This window comes from Eumetopias jubatus, unplaced genomic scaffold (genome assembly GCF_037043125.1).
Source record: "Eumetopias jubatus isolate StellerSeaLion01/CBP00866 unplaced genomic scaffold, mEumJub1_p1.0 scaffold_1, whole genome shotgun sequence".
Lineage (NCBI taxonomy): Eukaryota > Metazoa > Chordata > Mammalia > Carnivora > Otariidae > Eumetopias > Eumetopias jubatus.
Window position 1 is genome coordinate 11855293 of NW_028274807.1, and position 27657 is coordinate 11882949.

General features: G+C 40.9%; 1 protein-coding gene across 1 annotated transcript in view; it reads right to left on the reverse strand.

Annotated features, from left to right (window-relative positions):
- The window catches only part of MRPS6 (mitochondrial ribosomal protein S6), a 65410-nt gene extending 45444 nt beyond the window's left edge, over positions 1-19966 (reverse strand). Inside the window, exon 1 of the mRNA XM_028114053.2 lies at positions 19779-19966. Within this exon, the coding sequence (XP_027969854.1) occupies positions 19779-19823 (45 nt within the window). The 5' untranslated portion in view covers positions 19824-19966. The remainder of the gene's footprint in view (positions 1-19778) is intronic.
- Positions 19967-27657: the final 7691 nt, after the last annotated feature.

The following is a 27657-nucleotide window of genomic DNA, read 5'->3' on the forward strand; positions in this document are numbered from 1 at the left end:
CTTTCAACTTACACAGAAAAGCCTAACTCCCCAGGCAGAACAGCCCTTTCAGGTGCTGCTCTTCTTCAGGGCAGCTGACCAACCCTGTGTTTCCCCCAAGAAGGGACAAATGAAAGCCCCAGTGTTTCTGCTGGGAAGGGAGGTGGGGAAGGTACGCTACCAGCAGCTTGTTTGTTCAGAGAACCAAGTGCTCAGAAACAGAACAAGCACCTTCTTCAATCACTGGTAACCACTGCTAACATCAGTGACATTGTTCTTCTTGTCAAATACCATCTATACAAGTCAAATCTCTGAGCCATATTCTGTTCCCTGGTGAACGAAGTTCAGACTGGTCTAACCCCTAACTTCTCTGGAACAGCAGGTAAGCTAGAGAGAAAAAGACACTGTGCCCACAAGAGAGGTAGCAGGGAGCAGCCAGACACCAGCTCAAGGCTGACTTTTCTCAATTCTGTCTGCCTATGCTTCCTCAGACCACTCGGAAACCACTGTTGACAGTCCCCATCTCACTGGATACCATACCAGTCTGTGGGCAGGTTTAAGATTTTTCCAATTTAAACAAAAAACATCCAGAGACCAGCACCTGGTAAAGACTGGAAAAGGAAAAACAAACAAAACCAAAAATAGGTCAATTTAGTTTATCGAAAGATATACTATAATACAATGCAGCTAAATTTCACATTCTAGTCATGAACAGATTGTCACAGCCTTGAACTTTATTCTGTTAGGAGATAAATTATGCATTCCTAAAAATGGTTCCAAATAAAATATACAATATAAGTTCTGCATATTTTTTCTTTCCTTTAAATAAGTATTCTAGAACAAAAATACAATGAACACTAACCAGAATTCATTTTCAGAAAAAATATACATGGAAAAATTTTTTCATCAGCTAAAATGAAACTTTTGAATTTATGTTTTTCTATTACTAGGACTAAGCTGCTACACAAGTCAGGTAAATCCTGTTAAGGAAGAAATATGAGACAAGTAATAAAATAGGTACAGGAATAAAATATATGACTTGGTTCCTTGGTAGTACATTTTTAAGAAAACAATATTTCTATAATAAGAGTATTATTTGTGGAATGTATAAAGTGGTCCCCTAGTGGTGACGGGCAGTACAACAAATTTTGCCAAATCTCAAAACACAAGGGCATTCACTGTGAAACAGCAGAATCCCCTGCCCCTCCCCGCAAAGGAGAGAGCTTCCTTCTCAGAAAGTGTTGTTGAGTTTTGCACAAAATTAGAATACAATTTTGGTACTGTTTCATGTACCTGGATGAATTAAATCATAACTGAAGAATTAATCCAAATAGAGAAGTATACCTAAGTATTTGCTGCGTTTGAACTAGAAAGAGGAAAATAGGTAACACCAAATTGAATCAGCTATTAATCCCCCCCCTTTAGGTAATATAATCAAAATATAATTAGTTATAATAACCAAATCCAACATCTCTTTTCTATTATCTAGGATGACCATATAATTTATCTTCCAAACTAGGAAATTATTCTGGGACAATCTTTAAAATCCAGGACATATAGTCACTCTAGAAAGAGAGTCACCGTCATAAAAACCCAACCGAGGACAAGAAAAACAATTCCTGAAGCCATCAGGGCTCCAAGTCGTAACAAAATCAATGAGGCAAGAGGGCTAACAAAGGGTAGAAAAGTGACATGAAAAGTGACCAAACAACAATCTTTTTAGCTTTAGAGTCACTTTAAAAGCCACACACTCGAAGGACAATCTGAACATGCCAGCCCAGCACTGTGAGTGGTAGTAGGCTTGCCAGGTCTTGCTTCTATTCCTATCCAATGAAAAATGTTCACCGTACCAGCTAGTAACTTAAGGATTATGGAACACATGGACACCTTTGAAAACTTACACGTATGGGTGGCATGATCAAGAAAGCAGACAAGCTTTGAAGGGCTGGACCCCAAGCTGTTACTTCCTAAATGCAGGATCTAAGCAAGTAACCATCTATGAGCCTCAACTGTCTCATCTGTAAAATGAAATCATCATCTGGCTACTAATGGCTTAGTAGGGAATAAGTGACATACAGAAAACACTTAAGATTGCCCAGTGCAATGAGCAGGTACTCAGCAAATGTTGCTTTACCTTCTACAACTTGTATGGACTAAAAGTTATGATATCAGCTCCTTTCGAATTAAACTGTCAACTATATGCCAGACATATTAGGCTCCTTACAAAAGTTATTTATAGATAAAATATTAAATATTCAGTTCCTTCACAAATATTTTAAAGAGGCTCTCAACCATCTCATGAACAATTAGCTCCTACTGACATCACTTCAAGTAAGATACAAAAAAAAAAAAAAACTTAATTTATACAAAATTCTACTTACGGACTTTCATACACATTTTCACTTTTGTCATCTTGATTTAAGGTTCAGTAAAGCAAATTCCACCAGCAGAGTAGATTAATGGTGCATGGTACAAAGTATACATATGTATAAGACCTTCCTCAACCCACTGTTACTTTAAAAATGTAGAAATGGATATTGGCAGCAGTTTATCAGTGACACTTAAAAGCAAAATGAGGGTTTCTAATACAATTCCTATGAATTCCAGCCAGTTTTAAATTACAAGTGGAGCTAAAGTAACACTATATGTAAACATGATACAACAGTCCCTAAAACATGTAAGGAGTTTGCCCTTAAATTTTTTTGGCGAAACATTTCTATTATACCTACAACCTCAGGTATTCAAATTTCTAAAAGTATGTAAGAAATGCATGAAACCCTGACTGAACTCAAATGGCGTTTAAACCATATTCTGCGGATTTATAGTCCCAGTGTATCATCACAGGGGTGGAAGGCAAGGCAGAGTCGGCAAGGATTTGAGCCTCCCTCCAGCAACCCTCTACCAACCAGATCAGCTCTACTTTTAGCAAAGTATTGGGGAGAGAACGGGTTTAGGAGGATGGTTACCCATGTAAGTAAACTATTTCTTCAAATAAAATTTTATTCACCTAAGAAAAATCATAAACTACCAGATTTATCATTCCAACCACATACACACATCCCTCGAGGTCCACTCATTTTAACCTGCTTCTATCAATACACAAGTCTGGCTCACAATGTTCTGGGGTTTTTTGTTTTTTGTTTTTTTTAAAGTCTCAGAGAATGAAAATCTTTTGGGTATGGGGACAACTTCCAAACTATCACTGGTTTCAATTTTTATGTGGATTATACCAGATCATGAACATGGAACCAACTCCAATAACATTTTTGAGAGAAATGAAAATACGAGCGGAGACAGCAGCAGTGCCTATGTTTGCTTATAGGAGGTTGGTTGTCAAAGATAAGTGAGTTAAATGATGGAGATTAAAAAAACAAACAAACAAACAAAAACCCTGACACTTACTGACCTAAGTCCTAACACCTTATAGACACTGTACCTAGAGTGCTGTGTGCCTTACTGTACTCCTCAGAGCAATCACAGGATAAGTACAATTACTATGAGCACCCTACAGATGAGAAAACAGAAACCAAGGAAGTAGTATAACTTGCCCCAGGACAGTTATTTGTATTTACATCAGGATTTGCACTCACATCTATGGGTCTAAAGGGTTTCTGCCCTTGTAATCGCTAGGCAATACTACCTTCAGTGACAGGAACTAATAGAAAAAAATAAAATAAAATAAACAATATCAATTAATAAAAGATCATTCCTTATCATCCATGTTTAAAAAAATCTGTGGCGCCTGAGTGGCTCCGTTGGTTAAGCGACTGCCTTCAGCTCAGGTCATGATCCTGGAGTCCCGGGATCGAGTCCCACATCAGGCTCCCTGCTTGGCAGGGAGTCTGCTTCTCCCTTGGACCCTCCCCCCTCTCATGCTCTCTCTCTATCTCATTCTCTCTCTCAAATAAATAAATAAAATCTTAAAAAATCTGTGCTTGTAGAAAAAATACGTGAGATGTATATATAACAAACGATTACAAAATAGACTACAACAGTACATAGGACAAAATTCAACTTAAGTATTTATGTGTGATCATACGTAAATGGATATATGGAAAGAGAAACTGAAGAGAATCAAAACAAAAGAAGCACCAGGCACAGGCTTCCTAGATAAGTAAACAAATAGAACCGAAAAACCTTGATGAGTCAGCTCGAAGACCAGGGCTTATCCTGGTTCTCACCATCCAAACCCAAGGCTTGTGCCTTCATTCTCTGCTGTTAATCAGCTCTTTCATCAGAGAATAAAAAAATTAAATCTAGAGCCTTCTACACCTGACTTTGTTAACATGGGCTATATGAATCTACCCACGCCATTCTTCCTTCACTTGCTAACTCCTCCATCCTTAAGACATTAGGTTAACAGAATCGGCAATGTATGATCTACAGATCAAAGAGTTCTCATAGTAAAATCTATGGACCACAGTTCTTGTTAAGTGTTTCTGACCACCTACCATTGCTTGGGAATGTGAATAACTTGGCTCATATCCCTTAAACCTGTCTCACTCTCAGTAGTCCCCATCTCAAGGAAAGGCAACTCCATCCTCACTATTGCTCAAGTCCTAGCATCTGCTGGATCTACCTCAAAAAATTTATCTAGAATCAGACCACTTGTCATGTCAACCTCTAGAACTCAGGTCCAAATCACCATCCCATTTCATCTAGTTAAACAACTGCCCTCACCTCTTAACCTGTCTGCAAGCTTTGGCTCTTGGCCCACTGCAAGGCATTAATCAACAGAGCAAGCAGTCACCCTTTTATTCATAATTCACAACGCACCAAACACACCTCTGGGCCTTGACATTTGCTGTTCCCTATGCAAGGTACACTCAGCACTCCCAGATTTTCACAAAACTTGCTCTCCTCTCATTTACATTTTTGTTCAAAAGTAACTCCCCTAAGCATCTCAGCCCTTCATCCTGCTTTATTTTTTTTTAATTTACTTTATCTTAAAAAGTAATCTCCACACCCAACATGGGACTTGAACTCAAGACCCCAAGATCGAGTTGGATGCTCTACCAACTGAGCCAGCCAGGAGCCCCATTCTGCTTTATTTGTTTCCCATAGCACTCAATACCTTCTAACATACTATAGAACTTACTTATGTTTATATTGTTTCCTCACTACCAGAATCTAACCTCCGTAAGTAAGGACAGAGATTCTTGTCTGTGCTGTTCAGTGATGTGATCCATGTCTAGAACAGTCTGGCACACAGTGTAGGCAAATGTTTGTTAAATAAAATGTTAATGATGAAGTACCCAACCAAGAGTGTTAAGCTTTCAATATCCTACACAATCCTCAAGAGCAGGGGTTTTTTTTAAGCAAGTAAGTGATGGCAGAGTAAAAGGCCAAAAGGGAGTACAGAATTTCCTTCCCTACCAAAGTGATCCGCTATCGTAAACAGTTTGGAGGGGGTGTGTGTGGAATAACAAGGCAAATCAAACCAGGCAAGAAGCCCTTTGTTCAGGTAAAAATCTCAATGGGCCATTACAATAAAAACTTATCCAGAGCCACTATCTCATCTGACCTACCCACCATAAGAGTGGTCTACTTACTTCATGTACTAACTCCATTTCAGAGTGTGCTCTAGATATTATTACCCCTGCAATTATCAACATCCACTTCACAGTGTGCAATGATACCCCAGCGCTTCTTGTATTATGGTTGTTTCCATATAAAAGGCAGGTCAGTGTGGTGGGCAAGCAGCACTTTCCTTCGGCCTACTCTATACAAGCCCAGCCCCTTGCTGATCTGAGCTATGAAGACTCTCTCCCTCCTCCACCTCTCCGTTACACTTGAAGCACTAAATGTTTCCACAAAACTGAGCAAGTTACTTTAAGAACCACCATATACCAACACTAGTGCCGGGCACCATTTCTACACTACATGTACCAGCTCATCCAATTTTCACAAAAACTCCAAGAGGCAGGCATGATAATGATCCCCAGTTTATAGATGAGAAAACTGAAGACATATTAGATGATCACTAAGAAGTCCAGAAACATCCTCTGTGAAGGTGAAGAATGTATTCTTTTGACAACACTCCCCAGGAAGATACACATAAAAAAGTAGAAATAAACACAAGTCGGAAAAACATCTCATTGATAAAGAAGGAATAATGTGATTAGAAAATCACCCTTTGCAGTCCCTAATGAGTCAACAAAGTTTAACCTTATCTCTAATCATGAGAAAGCAACTACACAAATCCTAGACAATGATTACAATGGATGCTAGAATCCTTAGGTGAAAGGTTGATGGGGAACTTTAAAATGCATGGATGAGGCTGACAGTATCTGTGCCCACCAAGAATGAATCTTCTCTAAAAGGCAGACAGGTGTGCAACCTGATGTGACACTACACCCAGAATACTTATATGCTCTTGCAAAACAAAATCTGAAAACTATTCAAATTTTTACCTGCCAGTTTACAGAAAATACCTGGATTAGGTGAACACACAGAACACCAGGAAATGATCAACTAAATTCAGAAAGGAAGAAAGGGTGGGGAATCAATTACCGTAAAGACTCAAGGGGCCATCAAGTAAATGCAGCCTGTGGACTTGGTCTAGATTCAGATTCAAGCAAACCAACTGGGGAGAAACATTTAAGACACTTCAGGGATTTGAACATGGAGATGTTAACTGATTCAGAATCATCAACAGATGCGAAAGCCAGAAGACTGAAGAATACTCAGTCTCAACTTTGTCACTCTATAAAAACAAAAGGAAAAAAGGCAGTTTACAATGGAGCAATCCGGTGGGTATCACCTAAACCAAATGACTGCTTAACATCAATAGTGAGACAAACTGACATGCCTCCTGATGCAATACACAGACATCCCTATTTGATAATTATGTCAATAATGTTTAACCTATCTCTAATCATGAGAAAATCAACTAGACAAATCCAAATTGAGGGTTTGTGCAGACCAGTGGGCCTGGACTCTTCAAAGTGCTACTGTCATTAATGACAAAGCCCAGAGAATTGTTCTAGATCAAGGAGACTAAACATCTCAATGCATGATCCTTGACTGAATTCTGGATTAAAAAGCTCAAGAATATTAATGGAATAACAGGATAAATTTGAACATGTATTGAACATTTTATAACAGTGCTGTATCAATGTCAGAATTGGGTAATGGTTATGTTGTGGTTAGGAAGAAAACTGCCCTTATTCCTAAAAAAGGCATGTCAAGATGTCTGCATCTCTCAAACAGTGCAGATTAAAAAAAAAAAAGAGCAAATATGGCAAATTCTAACATTTGGTGATCTAGGTGAAAACCATGCAAGTATTAACTGAACTGGTCTTGTAACTTTTCTAAAGAAAATAAAAAATACTCCAAGAAAAAAACCAAGGGCAGTGGTGGGAGTTTAGATGAAGCAAGATTGGTAAATGCTGATCGGTTGTTGAAGGTGGGTGATGAGCACAGTATGGAGATTCATTAAACTATTTCCTTTAATGTGTGCCGAAGTCTGCATCTTAACTCTCACTTCTACAAAATGGGAAAAACAGGTATCTCAAGGCACAACTAGATTACTAAATAAAAAAGCCCTGTGGGGAAAAAATGAAGTACTGAACAATTGTTACGCACTGTCAGTTCTTCCAGGGAAGGCTTGAAGATGACCTATAAAACAAACAAAAGCCTGCTGAACTGAATGCAAGCTAACATAACTCCAAGATCTCTGTGCTCGTTCCTGCTCTTCTGCCCAGGTCAATGGCAATGGCCTCACTTAAGTCCTCACTTAAGTCTCGGCCTTGCCTGAGCACTCTAACAGAAATGAAATTTGCCACATTGGTTTCTCATCATGCTTTCTCTAGGATTTGCTAGTTTGTCTACCTTACAAGAATGTACGCTCCAGGAAAGCTGGAACTTTGTCTTACAATTTAGCACTGTATGTCCCCCAAACATGGTAATGCTGGTACCCTGTAGGCACTCAAAACAGATGTGAAATACTTCCCTCAATCTAAAGGGACTTTAACTCTACTACATCACTATGTTGTACACTCTTTTCACAGATATAGTGATGAAAACTAGAGCTTCTAGGTTGAGACTGCCCTTGGAATGCTGGCCCAGCCATTTACTGAGCTGTGTGACCCTGAACACCTTTCTGCTTCAGTTTTTTCACTTGTAAAATGGAGATTACACTATCTAACCCTTAAGATGGCTGAGTATTCAAGGGGAAAATACATACACACACACACACACACACCCTGCTTAAACTACCCACTAAGGTTTAAAGTATAAAACATAAGGTTTAGAGGTAGAACATGCAATCATGTCAACTCTGTGGGTTCACCTTCATGTTTTCTGTACTTATCCTACTTGGTTCCAGTCTGATGTTCCTGGAAAAATCATTCCTAGAAGAACAGATGCCAAAATGTTTCTTGTTTTTCCATGTGACTGGGGTCAGAAAATATAAACACAAGCCTTCTTGTAGACCAGATTCTTAATTCTCCCAGGAGGCCAAGTCATAAATAGAAGGTCCTAAAAGTGGGATGTTTCCTCAAGCAGATATATTTGGTTGGAAAATTTTTAAAACTTTCTAATTTTCCTCAAGGTTTAGGGAATATAAGATTTTTAAGAAGTAAAAAAATAAGACAACATGATAACCTGATCTGTATTTGGAAGGACTAATATAACTGAACTGAACATAAAAAGTAAACTTTGGTATGATGTTACAGATTATGAATGCAGCTAGATTCTCCTCTTGCATTTCAACGACAGGACAAATAGACTGGTCTAAAAATCCAGAGAAACAGGATCACAACTGCTTTCCAATGAATGTCAGAAGATAGGAAGATCCTGATGTTACAGGTTCCAATTATTTCATCCGAATCAGATAAAATACTGAATAAAGAAAATTTTGTTAGGACTCTTTTCTTCACCTCAACCTTCTTAAAATGAATTTGCAAAAGCTCCTGGCCCTCAGTCCACACATGAGAACGGCTTTCCCGGACCAGTAACACTACTACAGACTCAAGATCGTCCCTGGTGGAAACCTGGTTTATCTCAGGTTTTCAAAATAGTATGCTTCACACAATTGTTTCTCATATAAATGCTAACAAAAGAGAAGTCAGGTAGTACGCCAGCTAAAGAATGAAAATCAAAACAACATACTACTGGGTCATATATTTACTTAAGAGGTTCAACCAAATTTTTTTTAAAAGAACACTTAAGTACATCTTTCTATATATAACATATGCCTGGCAAAGACCCTACCCTCAAATTTAGCTTTTCATTCAGCAACAGAAACTCACCTTGTATCTGAATCAAACCCAGAACTGAATGTTTTATATTCATAATTTACCCATCTAACGAAAGCAAACACTGCACACGGGTTCCCACACAAGGACCTTCCCAGTACCTGAAATCCAAGTGCAGCTAAGGTCTTGATCACCCCAGTGAGAACTTTCCCATACTGGACTACATCCACAGCAATCTGGCTATGATAGATGCACTTGGGTTTCTTCAACGGACAAAATTCAAGCATTCTAACAGTAAGGATAGTTGTCAACCAAGAATGTTATAAAAACTAAACAAAGACAATACCAGCATTTCTTGATTCTGGGGCAGAAGCAAGCAAATGCCAGTTTGTGAGCACGGAGGACTCCGGGTTGAGGTTTAAGGGTTTGGTTAAGTCCAAACTTTCACTTGCAATTCCATTTTTAAGGGTTCACCCACACCAGCAACTCCTGAGTGTTCCCAAAGTGGGTAGGGATTCCCTTAACTACGACGCCACAATCACAGTAAAAATGCTTGGGGGCGTGGGGAGGGGGGTTGCACAATCAATTATACCCTGGACTTGAAAGGTAGGAAAAGAACAAACTGAATCTGAGATATTTTTTTCACTTGCAATTTGCTGTTATGTATATGAAGTGAGGATGGGGAAGTGAGAATGACAAAAAAGGAAAGTCAGTCAAGGCAATAGCTTGGCTTCCACTTTATGGAAACATGAAGCCTAGTCAAAAATAAAAATATTCTAACACCCCCTTGTTCTATACTCTGACTAGAAGAGCAACTACATTTTGTTTCATGGTAATACTATGTTCCAAGGATCATGGGTCATATAAGCTAATGTGAACTTCAAAAAACTTCATTTTCTAGACAAGCAGTCTGCTCAGAACAGTATTTCAAGCCCCTAAGAGGTTAGTACAATGGGTATAAACCAAACTGCACTAATGTGGGCTTAAAATAAGCACTCATCCAGACATCAAAAAAAAAAAGTGGACTATGAATACCAATTTCTGACAGTTTATGTCATACTTTAGTCCTTGTGCTACTCTGAAGTCTGTACATACAACACTTTAGCCTATATGGACATACATAATTCAATAGTCCAAAACTAGAAACTAGTATTACTTTTAAGAATAGAACATGTTTGCCATTTACTAATTAACTATCAGTCCTATTGTAAACCAATGACCAATTAACAAAGTGGGTTTTATCAACATGTGAGCAGGAATTTCTGAAACCTAAATGCTAAAGAGGTCCAAAAGCAATCATGGACATCTTTAAAAAATGTCTAAAGCCAATTATCTGAATGAGAAATTATAAGGTGGTAGCATATCTGACCAACAGATTTATTTCATTTGGTCCATGATGCTTAAGTAATTTTGAATTAGTTGCCAACATCTTAAAAATTGGATTTCCTAAAAACTCTGGATTTCTGACTACGAACAGGAGAGAAAAGGACGAGCTGGTGAACCAGGCCCACCCTCCCAGGCAACAGACTAGGGGGGTAAGCACCAGCACCACCATCACACATGCGCTTTCCACCCCGCAGCTCTTCCATCTCGCCACGGGCCCACCCAGCCCCTCAGAGCCATGAATTAAAACACTCCAAACTATGACAAAGTATAATCTAAGCTGAGGACAACCCTTCATACTTACCCAGTCTTAAAACAACAGTTAAAAGAATTAACACACATCCTGGCTATTTCTCAGGCAACTTTGCTAAATAGCTTTTATTAACTCATGAATACATTTACAATTCACATTGCCATCTCCCAAACAGAATGAAAAGGACTTCAGTTCCAGCATTACTATTCCTCTTGGTCACATTCTTGTTTCTTCCTTTATACGCTCACACACACACATTCCTTAAGTCTGCTCCAAGTGGGCCCAATACCTTATATGATCCCCAAGCCCATTATGCAACTTAAGGTAAAATAAAATAATCGGGTACCAAGTCACAAATTAAGCCTGAAATAAAGCTGGATTTAGAAGACTGACAGTTAAGTAAACATCATCTCTTGTAGAAGGTCTTATCTTGGACTTGTTAGATCACAAGTCTTTCTGGCTTATAAAACAATTACTAAAAAAAATTAAGCATATTAATGAAATATATACACTCCAGCAACTTGTGCTGTAAAATAATACTGTTTTAATTCTTATAAAATCTATTACCAACAGGAAAGGAACAAATTCTTAAAATCACCAATTAAAATATGTAGTTTTATAATCCACTGCTGCATCAAACATGAAAAGTAGAATACTAACTGAAAACGTATTCGTGCATGTAGTGGCAGAAATTGATTAGCCTACCATCTATCTGCTACACCTGTTTTTCTTACTGAAAAGAGGTCATCCTTACAGCTTTAGCTTTGCCCATTAGCAATCAAACATTTACTAAATAAATTAAAATACTAAGTTTCCCCCTACACTTGCCTCAAATCACCTTAATAATTAATAGCCTATCTTAAGTAATTCTTCTCTTTAAATTTTCCCTATTCTTCACTTTTCCCAACTTCTCACCTAAAACATACATTAAGTCTTACTTAAAGTACTAGTTATAATAAAGTTGGATGGGAGAGATAAACACAAAGACCAGACGCAAATAGTTTAGTTCTTGATGAGAAGTCCTAGTGCACAGCGCCTGGCAAAGGCCAGCAGTTGTTACTAAATGATATAGACATCAGCCTAACAAAGAGGTCGTTCTAAGCTGGTACAGTCCATGGGAACCCTCATATACACACTTTACATCTCCTAAATGCAAAAACTTGCCCTTGCCTTAATTAGCAGACAAGCTATTATGTAGTATGACTCATGTTCATGACTTCAAATACTTATTGAGCAACTACTATACTCCAGGTTTGACTAAGGCTCAGATTCTGATAAAACAACTTACATATAAAAAAATTTACCTTTTAGAGTGTCTTTATCATTAAGGTGGTAATAATGGAAAACTAGGCAATAGAAGTTGGATAACTTGCCTGATATTACAAAGCTACTTTAGTGACATACTGAAGACCTATTACGTCCAAGGTCATGTTACCACTTTATCTTCAGACTCTCCAATTTAGGGATCGCTCCCATTTTACAGCGAGGAAATGAAGATCCAAAAAGGTTAAGATCCCTAGAAGGTAGGTGCCAGGAACCAAAACCAAGTCGATCTGTCTCTAGCTCTTCCTAGTTTCCCAGTGTCAGTTCTTTTGTTTATTCCGACATAACACAACCAGTATCTTCATTGAGGATCTTACATTCTTCTATTCATTTAGAAAACAAAATCAGAGCACTTACTGCAGCAGAAGCTTTCATAACCAAAACAATCATATCCAAAAATAATAGGTAAAAAAATGAATTAAAGCTAAAGTAGGAAATCGAAATATCATACATACGTACCTTAAAAATTTTATTTAAGTTTAACACATAAATGTACATTCATTTGCCAATCTTAATATGGGGTGAAAGCACTTGGAGAATGGGATCGATGATGAGGAGCTCCTTGCTGATTGAAGTTCCTTCTGCTTGATCTAAACCACATCTATAAATGCATCATCTACAATTTTCCATTTTCAGTTTCATTAAAGTGGAAAGCTTTAAAAAATCCTTGTAAAGCAGTCTACATACAGAATCCTTTGGGACTAATGCTCTTCTTCCTCCCAAAATTTTAGATATTGCAGCCAACTAATTCTACAGCCATTATTTAGTAACTCACCTTTATCAAGTCTTTCCAAAGAATCCAACTTGGTTTTCAGGGAAAAAAAGTTTTGCACTCATTTCATCAGTTTACATGATATTTAAATTATTATTATTATAAAAACAAGATTACCTGCCATGAAATAGTCTTGGAAACCAGGACTTCTGGTAAGCATACACCCCCGCCCAGTGCAAGCCAAGTGCACGGACTTGAAAACAACTTACTAACACAAGAGGTCAGCATGCTATCACCCAAAACGTTTCAGAGATGAAAGCAGAAATCCTCATAAGGTAGCTAAGTGAACATGGACATGTGCAATGCAGAGCAGAGGACAGAAATCAAACAGGCCCTCAAGAATTTGTAATCTAGCAAAGGAGATGAACATTCGCCAATTAACTACCATATGAAAGTGATCCATGTGATAAGACACAGGAAAACACCATGCAAATCCAAAGGAAAGGTTATAGGTTACAGACTGTACTCCTAACAGTGTAGGTACTCAATATTTTTTTAATGTACTAAACAAGATAAAACGCATTTTAAGCAAGTTTTCACATAGACCATGGGTAATATGGAGAGGAAGGGCATTCCAAGAAAAGCAGTATGACACAGGCACCAAAGAAAATGAAAGGCAATGGTATTTATGGGGATCTGCAACAGGTTGCTTACTCGATATATGGAAAGGAGAATGAAAGAAATTGAGATGAAGTTAAAAAAAAATTGGGGTCCCATCAGAGGTGGCCTTAGATGCCAGACTTCACTTAATGGCTTTGTGAAAACGGGAGGTGTGCTGGAGTTTGGCAACAGTGTTGACAGGATCAACTGTCAGGTAATAAAGTAATCCGAAAGTCACCACTACACAATGCTCTGTATTATTTCCTTGCTAAAAATGAATCTCAAGTGAAATCTCCATTTAATGGTCTTAAAGTATCTCAAGAACAGCTATTTCTGCATTCCAAGAAGCATCTTCACTACAGGCATTAACTAACCTCCCCTTGGCAAAGCGTTAGACCAGCTAAGAAACTGTAAGAATCAAGCTAGAAATATTAGTGGTTCAACTCGAGCAGAGAAGACTACATGGGATTGGGTAACAGGAATATAAGGAGTGGAATTTGTTCAGCCACAGGTGACAGAAGACAGAGAAGTCGTAAAACAGAGTTAAGTTAGACAAGTTTTAGGGTAGGCAACTCAAGTTTGAACCACACTGAGTTTGCAGTGCCAAGGGAACATCCAGGAGGCTATAACCACCACACAGGAGAGAACAAAATGCCAGAGTTCGTAGCTTGTTACCCAAAAAAAAAAAAAAAAAAAAAAAAAAAACCACACACACAAAGGCAAATCATCCACATGAAGGTGAAAGATAGAGTAATACAAGGAAGGAAAGGAAAGAATCAAAGCAGAAATGTCAGAAAACAGCACCATATGAAGCTTAGAAAAATACTGAACCTACAAAATTATGTGTCTGTATATTCTAAATCAGGGGTCAAATTTCTTCTGTAAAGGACAAGAGAACAAATATAAACAAATGAACAGGGTTATGTTCCAATACACCTACATTTATGGACTCTTGACACTTGAATCTCATAGAGTTTTCAAGTCATAAATTATCCTTTTGAGTTTTTTTCTCCTACTACTTAAAAATGTAAAATCCTTTCTTAGTTCAAAAGCCAGAAAGTACAGGTGGCAGGTTTAAATTGGCCTGTGAGCCACCATTTGCCAACTCCTGCTGTAACAGAACAACAGAGATGAGAGAACTGGATTAACTGTCCTTTTCCAAACTTCTGAGGGCAGTTTTTCCTTTAAATATATTAATAACTTACCAGATGTTCATTAAACTTGAATGATTTCCTTAAATTTGACTAATTCCTTAAATTTGATTCCGCTAAGAGGTAACTACATGTGTTGACAATAATCTCTGTTGGTTAAGAATACTGCCTTCCACTAAAAAGAGGTATTCTTTATCTTTAACAGAAAAATTACACTTGTACTACAAATACAGCAAAGGCACTGGACAAAAATTATTACCTTAGAGTTTGTCCCTCACTGCTTTCAAGCTCTCAGTTTTCTTTAAAGTGATTTTGTAATCTAAAGGTGAGAAGATTCAATAGCAGTCTGCATATAAATTCCTAGATTTCAAAAAAAAAAACCTATAAACATCAGTAATGAATGTATGAGTCACGAATAACAATTAAGGGAAAAAAATCAGTGCAGAATGTTAATTTCTGACAAGCAGTCTTAATAAATACAAACCATGTCTGGTGAGGAAGGACTCCTTACCCCCAAGCCACTCCTTGTACCTTAGCTGTAGCTCAGGGGCAGGAACAGGACTCCTTCTTCAATCACTTGCTGCGGCAATGAGCTGTAACCCAAGAAAACTGTAATACCAAATGAGAGTATAACATTGCCCACAAGGCTCAAGTCTTTCATTACTGGATAACTATTTTAAGTTGTCTGGTTTCAAGCAGACAAAACACAAAGGGTGATTATTAAAGATACAAGCTAAGCTGTTCAAGGAGGGCCCATGAGAAGAAAAACACTAACTTAGCCATCTGACAGCTAGAACAAAGAGGTTTCCTTTTGGACTTTAGTCTGCTACCATCTGAGAGCAAAAATGTCACTATTTCCTTGTTATCAAATGTTGCCCACAAGCGAAGCTACAATGACCTAGGTTTGGCTAGTCCCATACTTGAGTTTATCTACATCTCCAAAAGTTATCTAAACTGTAAACATTTTGTAGGTATTACTTTCAGAAGATCCTACCTTGGATACAACTCTAGAACAAATACAAAACTTCTGCCAGTTTTTTCTAATCAAAACGGCTTGAGTAAAGAAAAATACAAGACTCTTCACTGCACAGTCAGAAAACCTACGGCTTTCTACGTTTCAAGAACTGGAATATCACTACGCTTCTATTTCTAAACTTATAAAACCCAGGTTATAAATTAAACTCAGATTACAACATATAACCCTTTACCTACAAAGAACTATTTCGATGAGTGATTTTAAAATTTAAAACATACTGTTTTTCAATGAAATTTATAAACATAAAGTAACTGGTGAACTCTTTTAATGAAAAAGAACTCAAGATTTCCAAAGTACCTATCAGCTCTTTTATTCCTCTTAGGAAAATGTAATATGCAAGAAGATATATAAATGCTATTTTATCAAACACATATGTATTCATTTAGCAATTAAGCTAGTTATCACTTAAACCATTAATCTTTAATTCCTCATGTAAAAATTCCTGAGTAGCAACTGAGAAAACTTCAGGAAAAAACTATTTGCCCAGGGCTTTCACAACTCTAAATATGCCAACTCTGGGCAAACATACTAAGACATGGTAATTAAAATGTTCCTTAACTTAAAAAGTTCCTAAACTAAGTAACCACAGAATATAAATATTCTGCATAGATCTTTTTTTCATCTCAAAATTCCTCTTCCTGAACCCATCCTAAGAGTAAAAATTTTATACAGTTTACACAGCTTTTCCTAGGCTTCTCTACACAGTATGTGGCTTTATCATTCGTGTACTGGCAGTTGTCTTCTGCCTAACTGAAATTAAGTACCAATCTTTAAAATCTAATTTCAAGGTGAAATGAAGGGACATCAGCCACTTCCTCAGACTCTCCAGAAAAGGGTCCTCAGAAATCCGTGTCAGACCTTAACCACCAATGCATGACCCCTCTTCTCTCTACTTGAATGTTCCCACTGCAAGAGGACAAAGCAGAGGGGAACAGAGAACTCTCCTCACAGGCACTTGGTTTCTTTTTCAGTTGTTAAAAAACTCTGATATTATCTGATATAGGTGTAACATGACTCAAATCTTTTTATTCTGGAGACCCTTCTATAAATATGATCTAAGACTGGTCTAAGCAACAACCTTTTCAAATGGCTTTAGTCATCACCTCTGAAGGCCTGGTTTCACAACATCCATTACTTTACCATGTCCAATTTCAGAATTTAGTCACACTTTTACCTACTTTTCATACTAAAGTAAAAGTTGGGGAGAAACGAAAATGAAGACTTTTTTAAATACACACACTAAAACAAAATTCCAGCTAAATGGCACCTGCAAATAAATTTCTTCTTGGGAGGATTGGTAACTACATTCAGAAATGCATAAACCTGGAAGTGTGACTCAAAGCAGACTCATTTAACTCCCTGTTGCAAACTGAGAAAAACATTGCACTGGAAATTCTAAGTGACTAATCAACACAAAATTGTACAGTTCAAGAAGGACTCATTCTGTATACTACACCCTGAAACCTTTCAACAGGAACCCCCACAGGTGACTGTGCTACAACACAAGGGGTCTCCATATTTTAAGACATACTGATAGCCTCAATACAGTTTCTGCATTTTCAATTTAAAAATTCTTGTATGCTCATTTTTAAGGAGCCCGGCTAGGGGTCAAAGGAAATAAAATAGGGAGAAGGGAGTAACACACTCCAAAGAGACCAGGAATGCTCTTCAGGCTTCTAGAGCACTACGAAAAAGAAACACAAAGGAAGACACCTCTGGGAATCCAAACAAAAAATGCTGGAAAAACTCCCATCAGTCTCAACTTCCATGTCTGCTCTAAGAGTTGTCAACATTAAGCCCATTCCTCAATTCCAAGACACATCAGTGATTGGCTGGGGGTTAAACCATCCCCTTAAAGGGGTGTACACTTTAGGATCTAAAAATATGAAAAACACGCCACTCGGAATTGAGGCGTCACTACACGCCTCCTGCAGACGAAACAAACTGCTACAGACTAGAACTGGGGTTCCCTAAGCCTGCCAAAGGTGTAGGAGCTCACAAGTGGGATTCTGCAATCACATAAACCTAACGTGAACTTTTTCATTCATTTTTTCCCAAGTACTGATCCTGTTTTAGAATCCAATTTTCCTAAGTTGAAAGCAAAATTGTTCAAAACCAGAAAGTCTGTTAGACAGTTACAACCTACTCCAAAACTAGTTTTATGAACAAAAAAATAAAAGAGAGAGATAAGTTTTTGCTGTTGTTTAATCTGACTTTATTCAGGTCAAGAACTCTTCCACACAACTTCACCATTGTTACAATGTCCTATCTGTACCCAAGGAGGCCTCCTTCTCCAAGGAGGAGTTCACCTTGATTATCTGCTGCTAATGGGTTGCCCTTTCCCCCCAGGGATTTCAAGGAAAGCATTGAATTATCATTTTCACCAAACTGCACTATGTGTCTTACCTGAACTAAAGTAAAAAATGTTTGCGCCACATACAGCAGTATACCAAAAAACAGGATACAAAGAAATGCAAGTAACATGGTAAAGCAAATACATTTAAACTAATCTGCTTAGAGCCCTGTTAATTAACCAATGTACTTGGCAGCTATGCTAAAAACAAGGAGTGTGGAGTTTTCATTTCAAAGGTTTATGGAATAAACAAGTATTATGCCTATACTCTGACTGATGCTACCCGTTTCATCCCTAAAACAAGGTAAAATAAATTTCAATAACCACATTTCCCAGGCTCTATGGTATTGCCTAAAAAGCACAGGTTAAAGGGAGGGCTTAACCAATTTCTACATAATTACAAGTGTTTCCTTTTCAATAAAGTGCTTCTGGTTTTTCCTTATTCCTATTCTCCTTAAGCAGTAGTATCTCAGCGTGGAGGGAGAAGAGCCAGAAAGGGGGAATACTCCAGAGGCTAAACAATACAATCTTATCTTCTCCCAAATTCTGGGAGAACAAGCTTGCGGACACATGGCACGCCTGACCAGCCTCTCCAGACCTGATCAAGTGACACTAGTGTCCTCTCCCACTTTGTAGTGTGCGGTGACTCCAGCCCTTTCCTAACGCTCCGAGATCGCCAGTTTTTCTGTAGAGGTAGGTCCGTGATCCCAGGCTTAAATTTAAGTTCAACCAAACTTCACTGAATAGCGACTCCTCCAAATTGACCCAAAGCGTGATTCTAGCGCCGTAGAAAGTTCTGCTTTGCAAAGTTCAGACATGGTGGAGTTATTTTTTTATCATACCTGGGCGGGGGAGGGAGGAGAAGGGAAGCACACACCACACTCTACGTTACCGAATTCACGGGAAGAATGGGGATTTCGGCGAAGGCTTGTGGAGTACCTGACCCAGAACAGAGGACGAAGAGCTGCCTCCGGGCCGCGGGGCCCTGTCCTCGGCCACACCATCACTTGCAACGAACGGTCTGCAGGTTCGCTTAGCATCCCTCCAAACCTGAAATCCCCTACCTCAAGATCAATCAAAAGCGGGGGAGAGAAAAGTTTCTTCCGGAAGGCGCAAAAAAGGCCACAACTTGCATGAATGAAACTGGGCTAAGGGCACCCGGAGCAGGATTTTCGCTGAAGTCAGAAAAAGAGAAGTCAAAGATTTTTTTTTTTTTTAACGTGAGATCGGTTACAAGCGCCCGTGGTCCAGAAAACTGCACAAACACGCTGTGGAGAACGTTTTATTGAGCGCGGACGGCTCCAGGGCGGCCGGCGGGCGCTAGTGTGGAGGCGGAGCGGGCGGCGGCGGCGGCGGCGGCGGGGCCGGCGACGAGGCAGCTTCGCTACGGCGGGCGCGGGACCCGGCGCTCGCGCGTGTCCTCCCGCGGACCTTCCAGAGACTCCCGCGGCCGCCCCGCCCCCCGCCCGCCCCGCCGGCCGGCCGCGTGCGAGGCACACCCTCCCGCGGCCGCGCTCCCGCGCGGGCACACCCCCGCCTCCCGCGCGCACGCGGCCTCGCCGCGCCGGCCGGCCCACGCGCGCCCCCTCAGCGCGGACGCCCGCCGCCCTCCCGCGGCCCCGGCCTCCCTCCCCCGGCCGCGCAGGGAGGGCGGGGGACGACGGCCTAGCGGCTGGGGGTGAGGAGCGCCCGCGCGGGAAGGCGGGCTCTGGGGGGAAGGTCACTTACCCGCTGCATGGCTTTCAGGATCAAAGCCAGCTCGTAGCGGGGCATGCCCGGTCGCACCGCGCGCGGCTCCGGACCGAGCCGGCTCCCGGGACGCAGGAGGGGCGGGGACCGCGGGGGCCTGACGGAGTGCTGGGCCGGAAGGCTCCTGGTCGGCGAAAGCACGCTCCGGCCGAGCGAGCCCGGGCTTTAAGGCTCTGGCAGCTGCGCAGACGGCCCGCCACGCCCCCCTCGGCGCGCCCCGCCTCCCGCGCGCCCCGCCCCCCCGCGCGCCCCGCCCCGCTCCCTCTTAAGGCGGCAGCACCGCGCCCCCTCGACAGTCCCTTTTCCCCAGGCGCGCCACCCCCGCCAGGACCCCCGGCCCCGCAGCCGCTGCGCGGGGGTGGCGCCGCGGGCTCGGCCAGGAGGGGCCAGCGGGGGCCGCACTCCGCCTCCGACCCTGCCGCCGCCGCTCCAGCTACCTACGGTTCTCGAACCAGCTGGAACTTTCCATGCCTCCGTCTCATTCTGGGCGGCGGGCGAGCGTGCGCCCTCGTGTGCGCGTGCGCTAAACAGTGCGGTCTTGTCCGTGCGCGCGCCCCTCGCCCGCGACTTGTCGGCGCGGGGGACCTTCTAAGGCGGCCACGCTCTTCCGGGTGGGGTCGCGGCCGGACCTGGGCTTTCCCCGCCCATGGTTGCGCAGGGGAGTTCCAGAACGTTCCGCCTGAGGATTGCGCTTCCGCGCGCAGGGCTCGCCCGGGCCAGCCTGCCCCTCGCGCCCCCTCCCCACAGCCGTCCTCGCGCGGCTGCAGGCGCGGATTCCCGGGGCCCCTTCCCCGGGGAGGTGGGCGCAAGGCGCAGGCTGTGGGCCGCCGCGCGCGTGGTCGGGTCTGGCCCCATCCCTCGCCGGCTGCCTGACCTTGGCAGGCTCCTGAAGAAAGGGGATGTGAAGGGCACCTACTTCCCAGGGCCGAGATGCCTTTGAGTGAGCTGATGCACGTAAACCTGAGAACGATGCCTGCACACAAGCGCGACACAGGCATCTGTTGTGTGAGCCCGGCCTGTCCCACGTGTAGTTGCCAAGGGCAGGCTAATACTTTGGCTCAAATCGATATTCTTTAAATGTTTGCTCAGCGTTCATTTAGAGGACCAGCTGAGAACTTGGAAAGCCGTTTAGTAACCGTCTGGGAGCATGAGCGTGCCCTGAAGGGAGGAGAGTCCCGTGGTACATTCCCTTTACCCCCCAAACAGGCGCACAGGGATCACCTTTCCCTCCAGCCGTGGGCTGTACTGTTCCTGGCAGACGTTGTACAAAATGCATTTTCTCCAGCTCCACTCCTTAGGGACTGAGCCCCTGCAATTGTCGCCCCTGCATACGATGCTTGCCCCGTTAAAAGGGCTTGTAGGTGAAATGTTTGTCCTTTAAAGTGCTTTAACGCTAATAGGTAAAATTTACTGAGCACTTACTGTGTATCAGGCCCCACGCTAAGGCTTTTATATGCCTCTCCTAAAATTCTTACTTTGTGAGGCAAGTACTATTATTAACCCCCGCTTTAGGTATTCAAAAATACAGGCACACAAAGGTTATGTAACCAGGCCCAGGTCAAACAGTAATAGAGATAAAATTTGGATCCAGACTATAAGAAGGCTGAACCCATACTTAGTCCAGCTTCTGGTTCTCTCCCACACGCAGATTAAAGTGCCAATAATATTATTCAGTAGATTTGCCATGTATCCCATGTAAACCAAGAATAGAGTTCCTTTGTCACCTTATCCGGAGACCTTGGTGTTTCTCAGATCTTACATCCCATCCCCCATCAAAGATAAAGATGATTTTTGAACACATCTATTCTGTGATATTTGGGTTTTACCATTTTCTATCCTTGGACTTCTCCACAACCCCTATTCTTTCAAAGAAAAGCTACCCAGGTATTGACACAAATTACCTGGTTAGTGTTGACTCATTTCACTTTTGGTTAAAAAAAAAAAAGTAGAATATTATAAATAAATAACAGAAGAAAGCAAAGACTTTATGAACCTTAAGTGAGTTACAGGTTTTCCAGGATGGTTCCCTACTTCAACAGTCCCTCGTGTTGTCAACCACATGTCCCAGTTTGGGAATGAGAAAATATGAACTCCAAAGTAATATGCCAAGCCAAAGGCCAGGGCAACACCACCAGTTGACTTTAACTTTTAGCATTTCCTCTTGGAAGCTCCATAATTTTTCCCTAATGGCCAGGGATGAGTGAAGGGTCTACCTTGTTGACAATTAGTATGAGGAAATTAGTCTGATTGCATAATGCCTCAACAAAGCACCCCCAACCCTCCCAATCTGGTGACTGCCCAGGGGGCTCACTCCATTTCTTCTGAAAGGGAGAGAAAGGGCAGCTACCCTGATTTTCCCCCTTCAACTTTTTTTTTTTTTAAGTACAGCACCAGGATGCTCATGGGTTCACTAACAGATGATAAAACCACAAGGAATGCTGATGCAAATTTAGTGTCCTTCTATTATAACTACAAATTTAAGTTCACCAGAAAGATATTTTGAATTTTATACTGTGTATATAAGTCAGCATTTAGAATTATAACATATTACTATAATATTTTATATTAATTTTAATACACTAAAAACTATAACAACACTGATGAAAGAAATTAAAGCAGTCACAGATGAAAAGATATCCGTGTTTGTGGATTAGAAGAAGCAATGTTAAAATGCCCAGACTACCCAAAATGATTTACAGATTTCAATGCAATCCCTATCAAAATCCCAATGTCAATTTTTAGAGAAATAGAAAAAAATCTTAAAATTCATATGAAACCACAAAAGAATAATGAAAGCAATTTTCCCGCAAGAAGAATGAAGCAGGAGGCAATATACATTCTGATTTCAAACTATATCACAAAGCTATAGCAATTAAAACAGCAGGGTACAGGCATAAAAAACAGACATATAAACTAGTGGAACAGAATAGAGAATGCAGAAATAAACACACATAGATGGCCAACCAACGATCAACTGATCTTTGACAGGGCCTAAGAATACACAATGGGAAAAAGGCAGTCATTTCAATATATGGTGTTGGAAAAACTGGATATTCACATGCAAAAAAATGAAATCATACCCTTTTCTTACACCAAAATCAACTCAGAATTGGGTGGCTCAGTTGGTTAAGGGTCTGACTCTCGATCTCAGCTCAGGTCGTGATCTCAAGGTTGCAATATCGAGCCCTGCTCCAGGCTCCATCCTCAGCAGGGAGGCTGCTTGAGATTCTCTCTCTCCCTCTCCGTCTGCCCCTCCTCCTGCTCCTGCACTCTCTCTCTAAAATAAATAAATCTTCTTTAAAAAATCAACTCAAACTAGAGACTTAAACACAACTCAAACTAGAGACTTAAACATAAAACCTGAAACCATAAAATTCCTTGACTAAAACACAGGGAAAAAAACGCCTTGATGTTGGCCTTGGTAATGATTTCTTGGCTATAACACTAAGAGCACAGGTGACAAATGCAAAAATAGACAAATGGGATTGCGTCAAACTGAAAAGCTTCTGCACAGCAAAGGAAATAATTGACAAAATGAAAAGGCAATCTACAGAACGGGAGAAAATATTTACAAACTATATGTCTGTTAAGGGGTTAATATACAAAATATATAAAGGAACTCATACAATTTGATTAAAAAATAGTAACAAACACAAATAATTACCTGATTTAAAAATAAGCAAAGAAAATAGGCTTTTCTACAAAGAGGGCATATAGAGGACCACCAGGTACACGAAAAGGTGCTCAATATCACTAATCATCTGGGAAATGCAAGTCAAAACTACAATGAGGGGGCACCTGGGTGGCTCAGTTGGTTAAGTGTCTGTCTTCAGCTCAGGTCATGACCTCAGGGTCCTGGGATTGAGCCCCACATCGGGCTCCCTGCTCAGAGGGGAGTCTGCTTCTCCCTCTCCCTCTATCCCTCCCCCCTGCTCGTGCTCTCTCTCTCTCAAATAAATAAATACAATCTTTAAAAAAATTTAAAACTACAATGAGATATCACCTCATACCTGTTAGAATGGTGTCAACAGTTAGCAAGTGTTGGCAAGAATGTGGAAAAAAGAAAACCCTTGTCACTGTTGGTGGGGATATAAGTTGGTGCAGCTTCTGTGGAAAACAGTATGGAAACTCCTCAAGAAGTTAAAAATAGAACTACCATATGATCCAGCAATCACTCTTATGGTTATACATCTAAAGGAATGGAAATCAGATCTTGTAGAGCTATCTGCACTTCCTTGTTCATTGCAGCATTATTCACAATCTAAATGTCCCTGCGCAGATAAAGAAAGTGTGATGCATTGAAATTCTAGTCAGACTTTAAAAAGAAGGAAATCTTACCGTTTGAGATAACATGGGTGAAACTGGAGGACAAATACTACATATCACTTACATGAGACATCTGAAATATTCAAACTCAGAGAAGCAGAGAGTAGAATGGTGGTTGGCAGGATCTGGGAGAAGGGGTCCATGAGGTTGTATTAGTGAACAAGTCCAAAACTTTGGTTGTACGAGAAAAAAGAATATTCTGTAACCTAGAGTCTCCAAAACATTTAATGTGGTATATATTGGAAGATTTGATTAACCGGAAATCTTGACTCATTTTCAAGTAAGGTTTTATGAGAGGCAATAAAAAAGAAAAAATAAGTTGAAATCCAGTCCTATTTCAAAAAGTAACATCAGTGTATGCCCTGGAGCCGCTTAATCATCTTTACCTTCTTATTTTATATTACTCTATAATAAGGCTTTACATTGAGCTCACAGTAGGTCATTAATTCTCAAAGACATGTCACAGACAGGCCTTGTGCATCTAAAGACAACTCTCAAAAGAGTGAAGAAATGGGAATGTTTTCAATGAATGGAGAAAGTAATCCCACAGTTGAATCAAGTCATATTTTCAGCTGTCAATCATCACTCTCCTCAGCCTATCATCTTTCCCCTGAGGAAAGTACATTGCCATTTCTTGGCTTGACTGCTCAGCCCATGGCCCAGACCCAAGTCACAACATTTCAAATTCACTCTGTTTTTAAATGTTTTACCAGTGAACTCGCTGGTATTTCTAAACCCCCTTGCACACACTGTCACCTACCCTTTTATAGACTCACTGGGTCATCTCAAAGTGCTGTTGGCTGTGTGCCTTGCAGAATGAAACACTATGTGCAACATACATATATTATTAGGACAGGCATTTGGGGAGCTCTTTTAATCCACTAATTTCCAAAACATTTTTCTAATTTTTTTAAAATATTTTATTTATTTATTTGACAGAGAGAGAGAGACAGTGAGAGAGGGAACACAAGCAGGGGGAGAGGGAGAAGGAAAAGCAGGCTTCCGCCAAGCAGGGAACCCAATGTGGGGACCGATCCCAGGACCCTGGGATCATGACTGGAGCCGAAAGCAGGCGCTTAATGACTGAGCCACCCAGGTGCCCCAGCATTTTTCTAATTTTGATCGAGTATGTTTTTTGGGGGGCGAGGGAGCTCAAATTTGGGTTCCACTTTATAAGAAAAAAAAAAGGAAGACAAAGGTTGCCTAAATGGAATGTTTTCTTACTTTCACCCCTGCCTACCCAACCCTGCAAAAAAAAAAGAAAAAAATTATGGGTTGTTTGTGGGAGAGGTTCTCTTTACCATAATATCTTTTATAGGAAAAAATACTTAATATATTTTTTAACTTAAAAAAAAAATCCTCCCTACATCTTCACTTATCGAAGGACTTAGCTTTCCTTCTGACATTGTTAGAAAGTGTCAGGGCGCCTGGGTGGCTGGGTCAGTTAAGCATCTGCCTTCAGCTCAGGTCATGATCTCAGGCTCCTTGCTCGGTGGGGAGCCTGCTTCTCCCTCTCCCTCTGCTGCACCCCGCTGCTTGTGCTCTCTCTCTGTCTGTCAAATGAATAAATAAAATCTTAAAAAGAAAGAAAGAAAGAGAGAGAGAGAGAGAGGGAGGGAGGGAGGGAGGGAGGGAGGAAGGAAGGAAGGAAGTCTCTCCAACAGCCTATTGTGGGACATTCATATTAAATGTCGATAATGTTGGAGGTGTTAAACTGCTTTATGTTCTTCCTCCACAAGTGCAAAATCCAGAACACACGTGGAGGGATTTTAGATTTAGTAAAAGGAAAGAAGGCCATGAGCTGGAGAGGGTGCAGGAGGATGAAGCACTGTCTGAAGGGTTCTGAAGGGGACAAGGCACAAAACCAAAGCCAGTAGGGAGTGCCTGGCAAAATAAACTAGGGGGGCCCTCACTCAGGGTGAGGCCTGAGAGGTACACAAGCCAGGCCTGCGCAGCAGAGAGCAGTTTTCATGCTGCACATGAAAGGGCAGAACGTGATCAGGCCTGAATGGATTCAAAGGGGGCAAGTGCACAAGCTGGGTCAAGCTCAGAGGGCATGGCGCAGGCACTGACGAAAGTTGAAGGAAGGAGTGTGAGGAGATAGAATCTGTAGGATGTGCTGACTGACTGGATATTTGAGGGGAAATTAGTGAGGCAAGTGTCAACAGTGGATCCTGGGTTTATCTTCAATAAACATTGTGGACTGACTTGCCTTTGTTCTGGTCACGCCCCTATGCGGCATCTCCTCAACTCCTAATTCATAAAGCTTACATTACAATTCAATATATTAGTATTTTTTTTCTCTCTGGATGTCTTATCTTCATAAATCTTCAGAGCAAGATTATGATCTTCTGAAGAACTTGAGTTGATATTTTTTATTTCTCTAAAGAGTCTCCCTCTTCAAGGTTTCAACCAAAGGAAAGAAAGTGGCAGATCCACCACCTAAATGATCTGGCCACCCAAGGACTGTTGAAAGTTGGGGGTCATGACACCACCAGTCAACACATCCTGGTAAGAAGGTCAATATGTCAATATCATCTCAAAGTCCACCCTCTGTGAGGATCATCTCACCCATGTTGCTAGGGCTCTGTTGATTCATGTCGGGGAGAATGCCCTCATTATAATGAGAAGGGGTTGCATAGAGTTGGTACGAGGAGCAAAGCCCATAGGCACTAGATTATATCCAGTAGTTACACAGTCCCCCTTTGACTCAGGGTCAAAACAGAGTTGTGCCCTTGATCTGAACTTCACTGGACTTTCCTTTTACTAAGGCAGATGACAGGCAGGTGAAGAGCATGTGGGAGGCAGAGGGGATTCCAACGGAGCCCATATTCAGGAAGTAAATGATCCTTTGCAATGGAGATGGTATCTGGTAGGAAGTCAAACCCTCAAAAGCAGCTGTGAGGAAGATTTTATACTTGAAAGTGTATCGCAAACCAGGATATAATGTTTTAGTATTAGATAATATCTATTTTTTCAAATTGCCCATATTTTTAAAAATCAACTTACTGGCAACAGTAACAGCAGCTATTTATGCTGCCAAAAAGAAAAAAATCCTTATGTGCAATTAAAATTACAAGATAATTGGGAGCTATCAGGTGACACCTCCTACAATAACTCATCTTGAACTTTCAGCTTCCGGTTACCAAGACCTTAGGAGAATATGCAGGAAATATCTTGGGGATTTAGCTCCCAACTTGAATAAAAAAGTCCACAACTGACCTTAATACTAAATACATAGTTACTAAGAAAATTTTAAATAACCATGTTAACCAACTGCTCCTCTATATTACTACAGATGGAACAAGTCACTTAAGTGATTAAAGAATCATTACACGTAGTGCTATCATTAAAAGACTCCTACTAGGGAATTCTTAAGGGGTTAACTTTTGCAGTGATCAGTTATTTACAAGTCCTTTTTTTTCCATTCCCCTTCTGCCCCAAAATGTTCAGAATCCAGAAGACAGGGCCTTTGGGAGCGAGGACAGCACTTTATCTTCAATCAGTAATATGCCTGGTTGACATTAGAGAG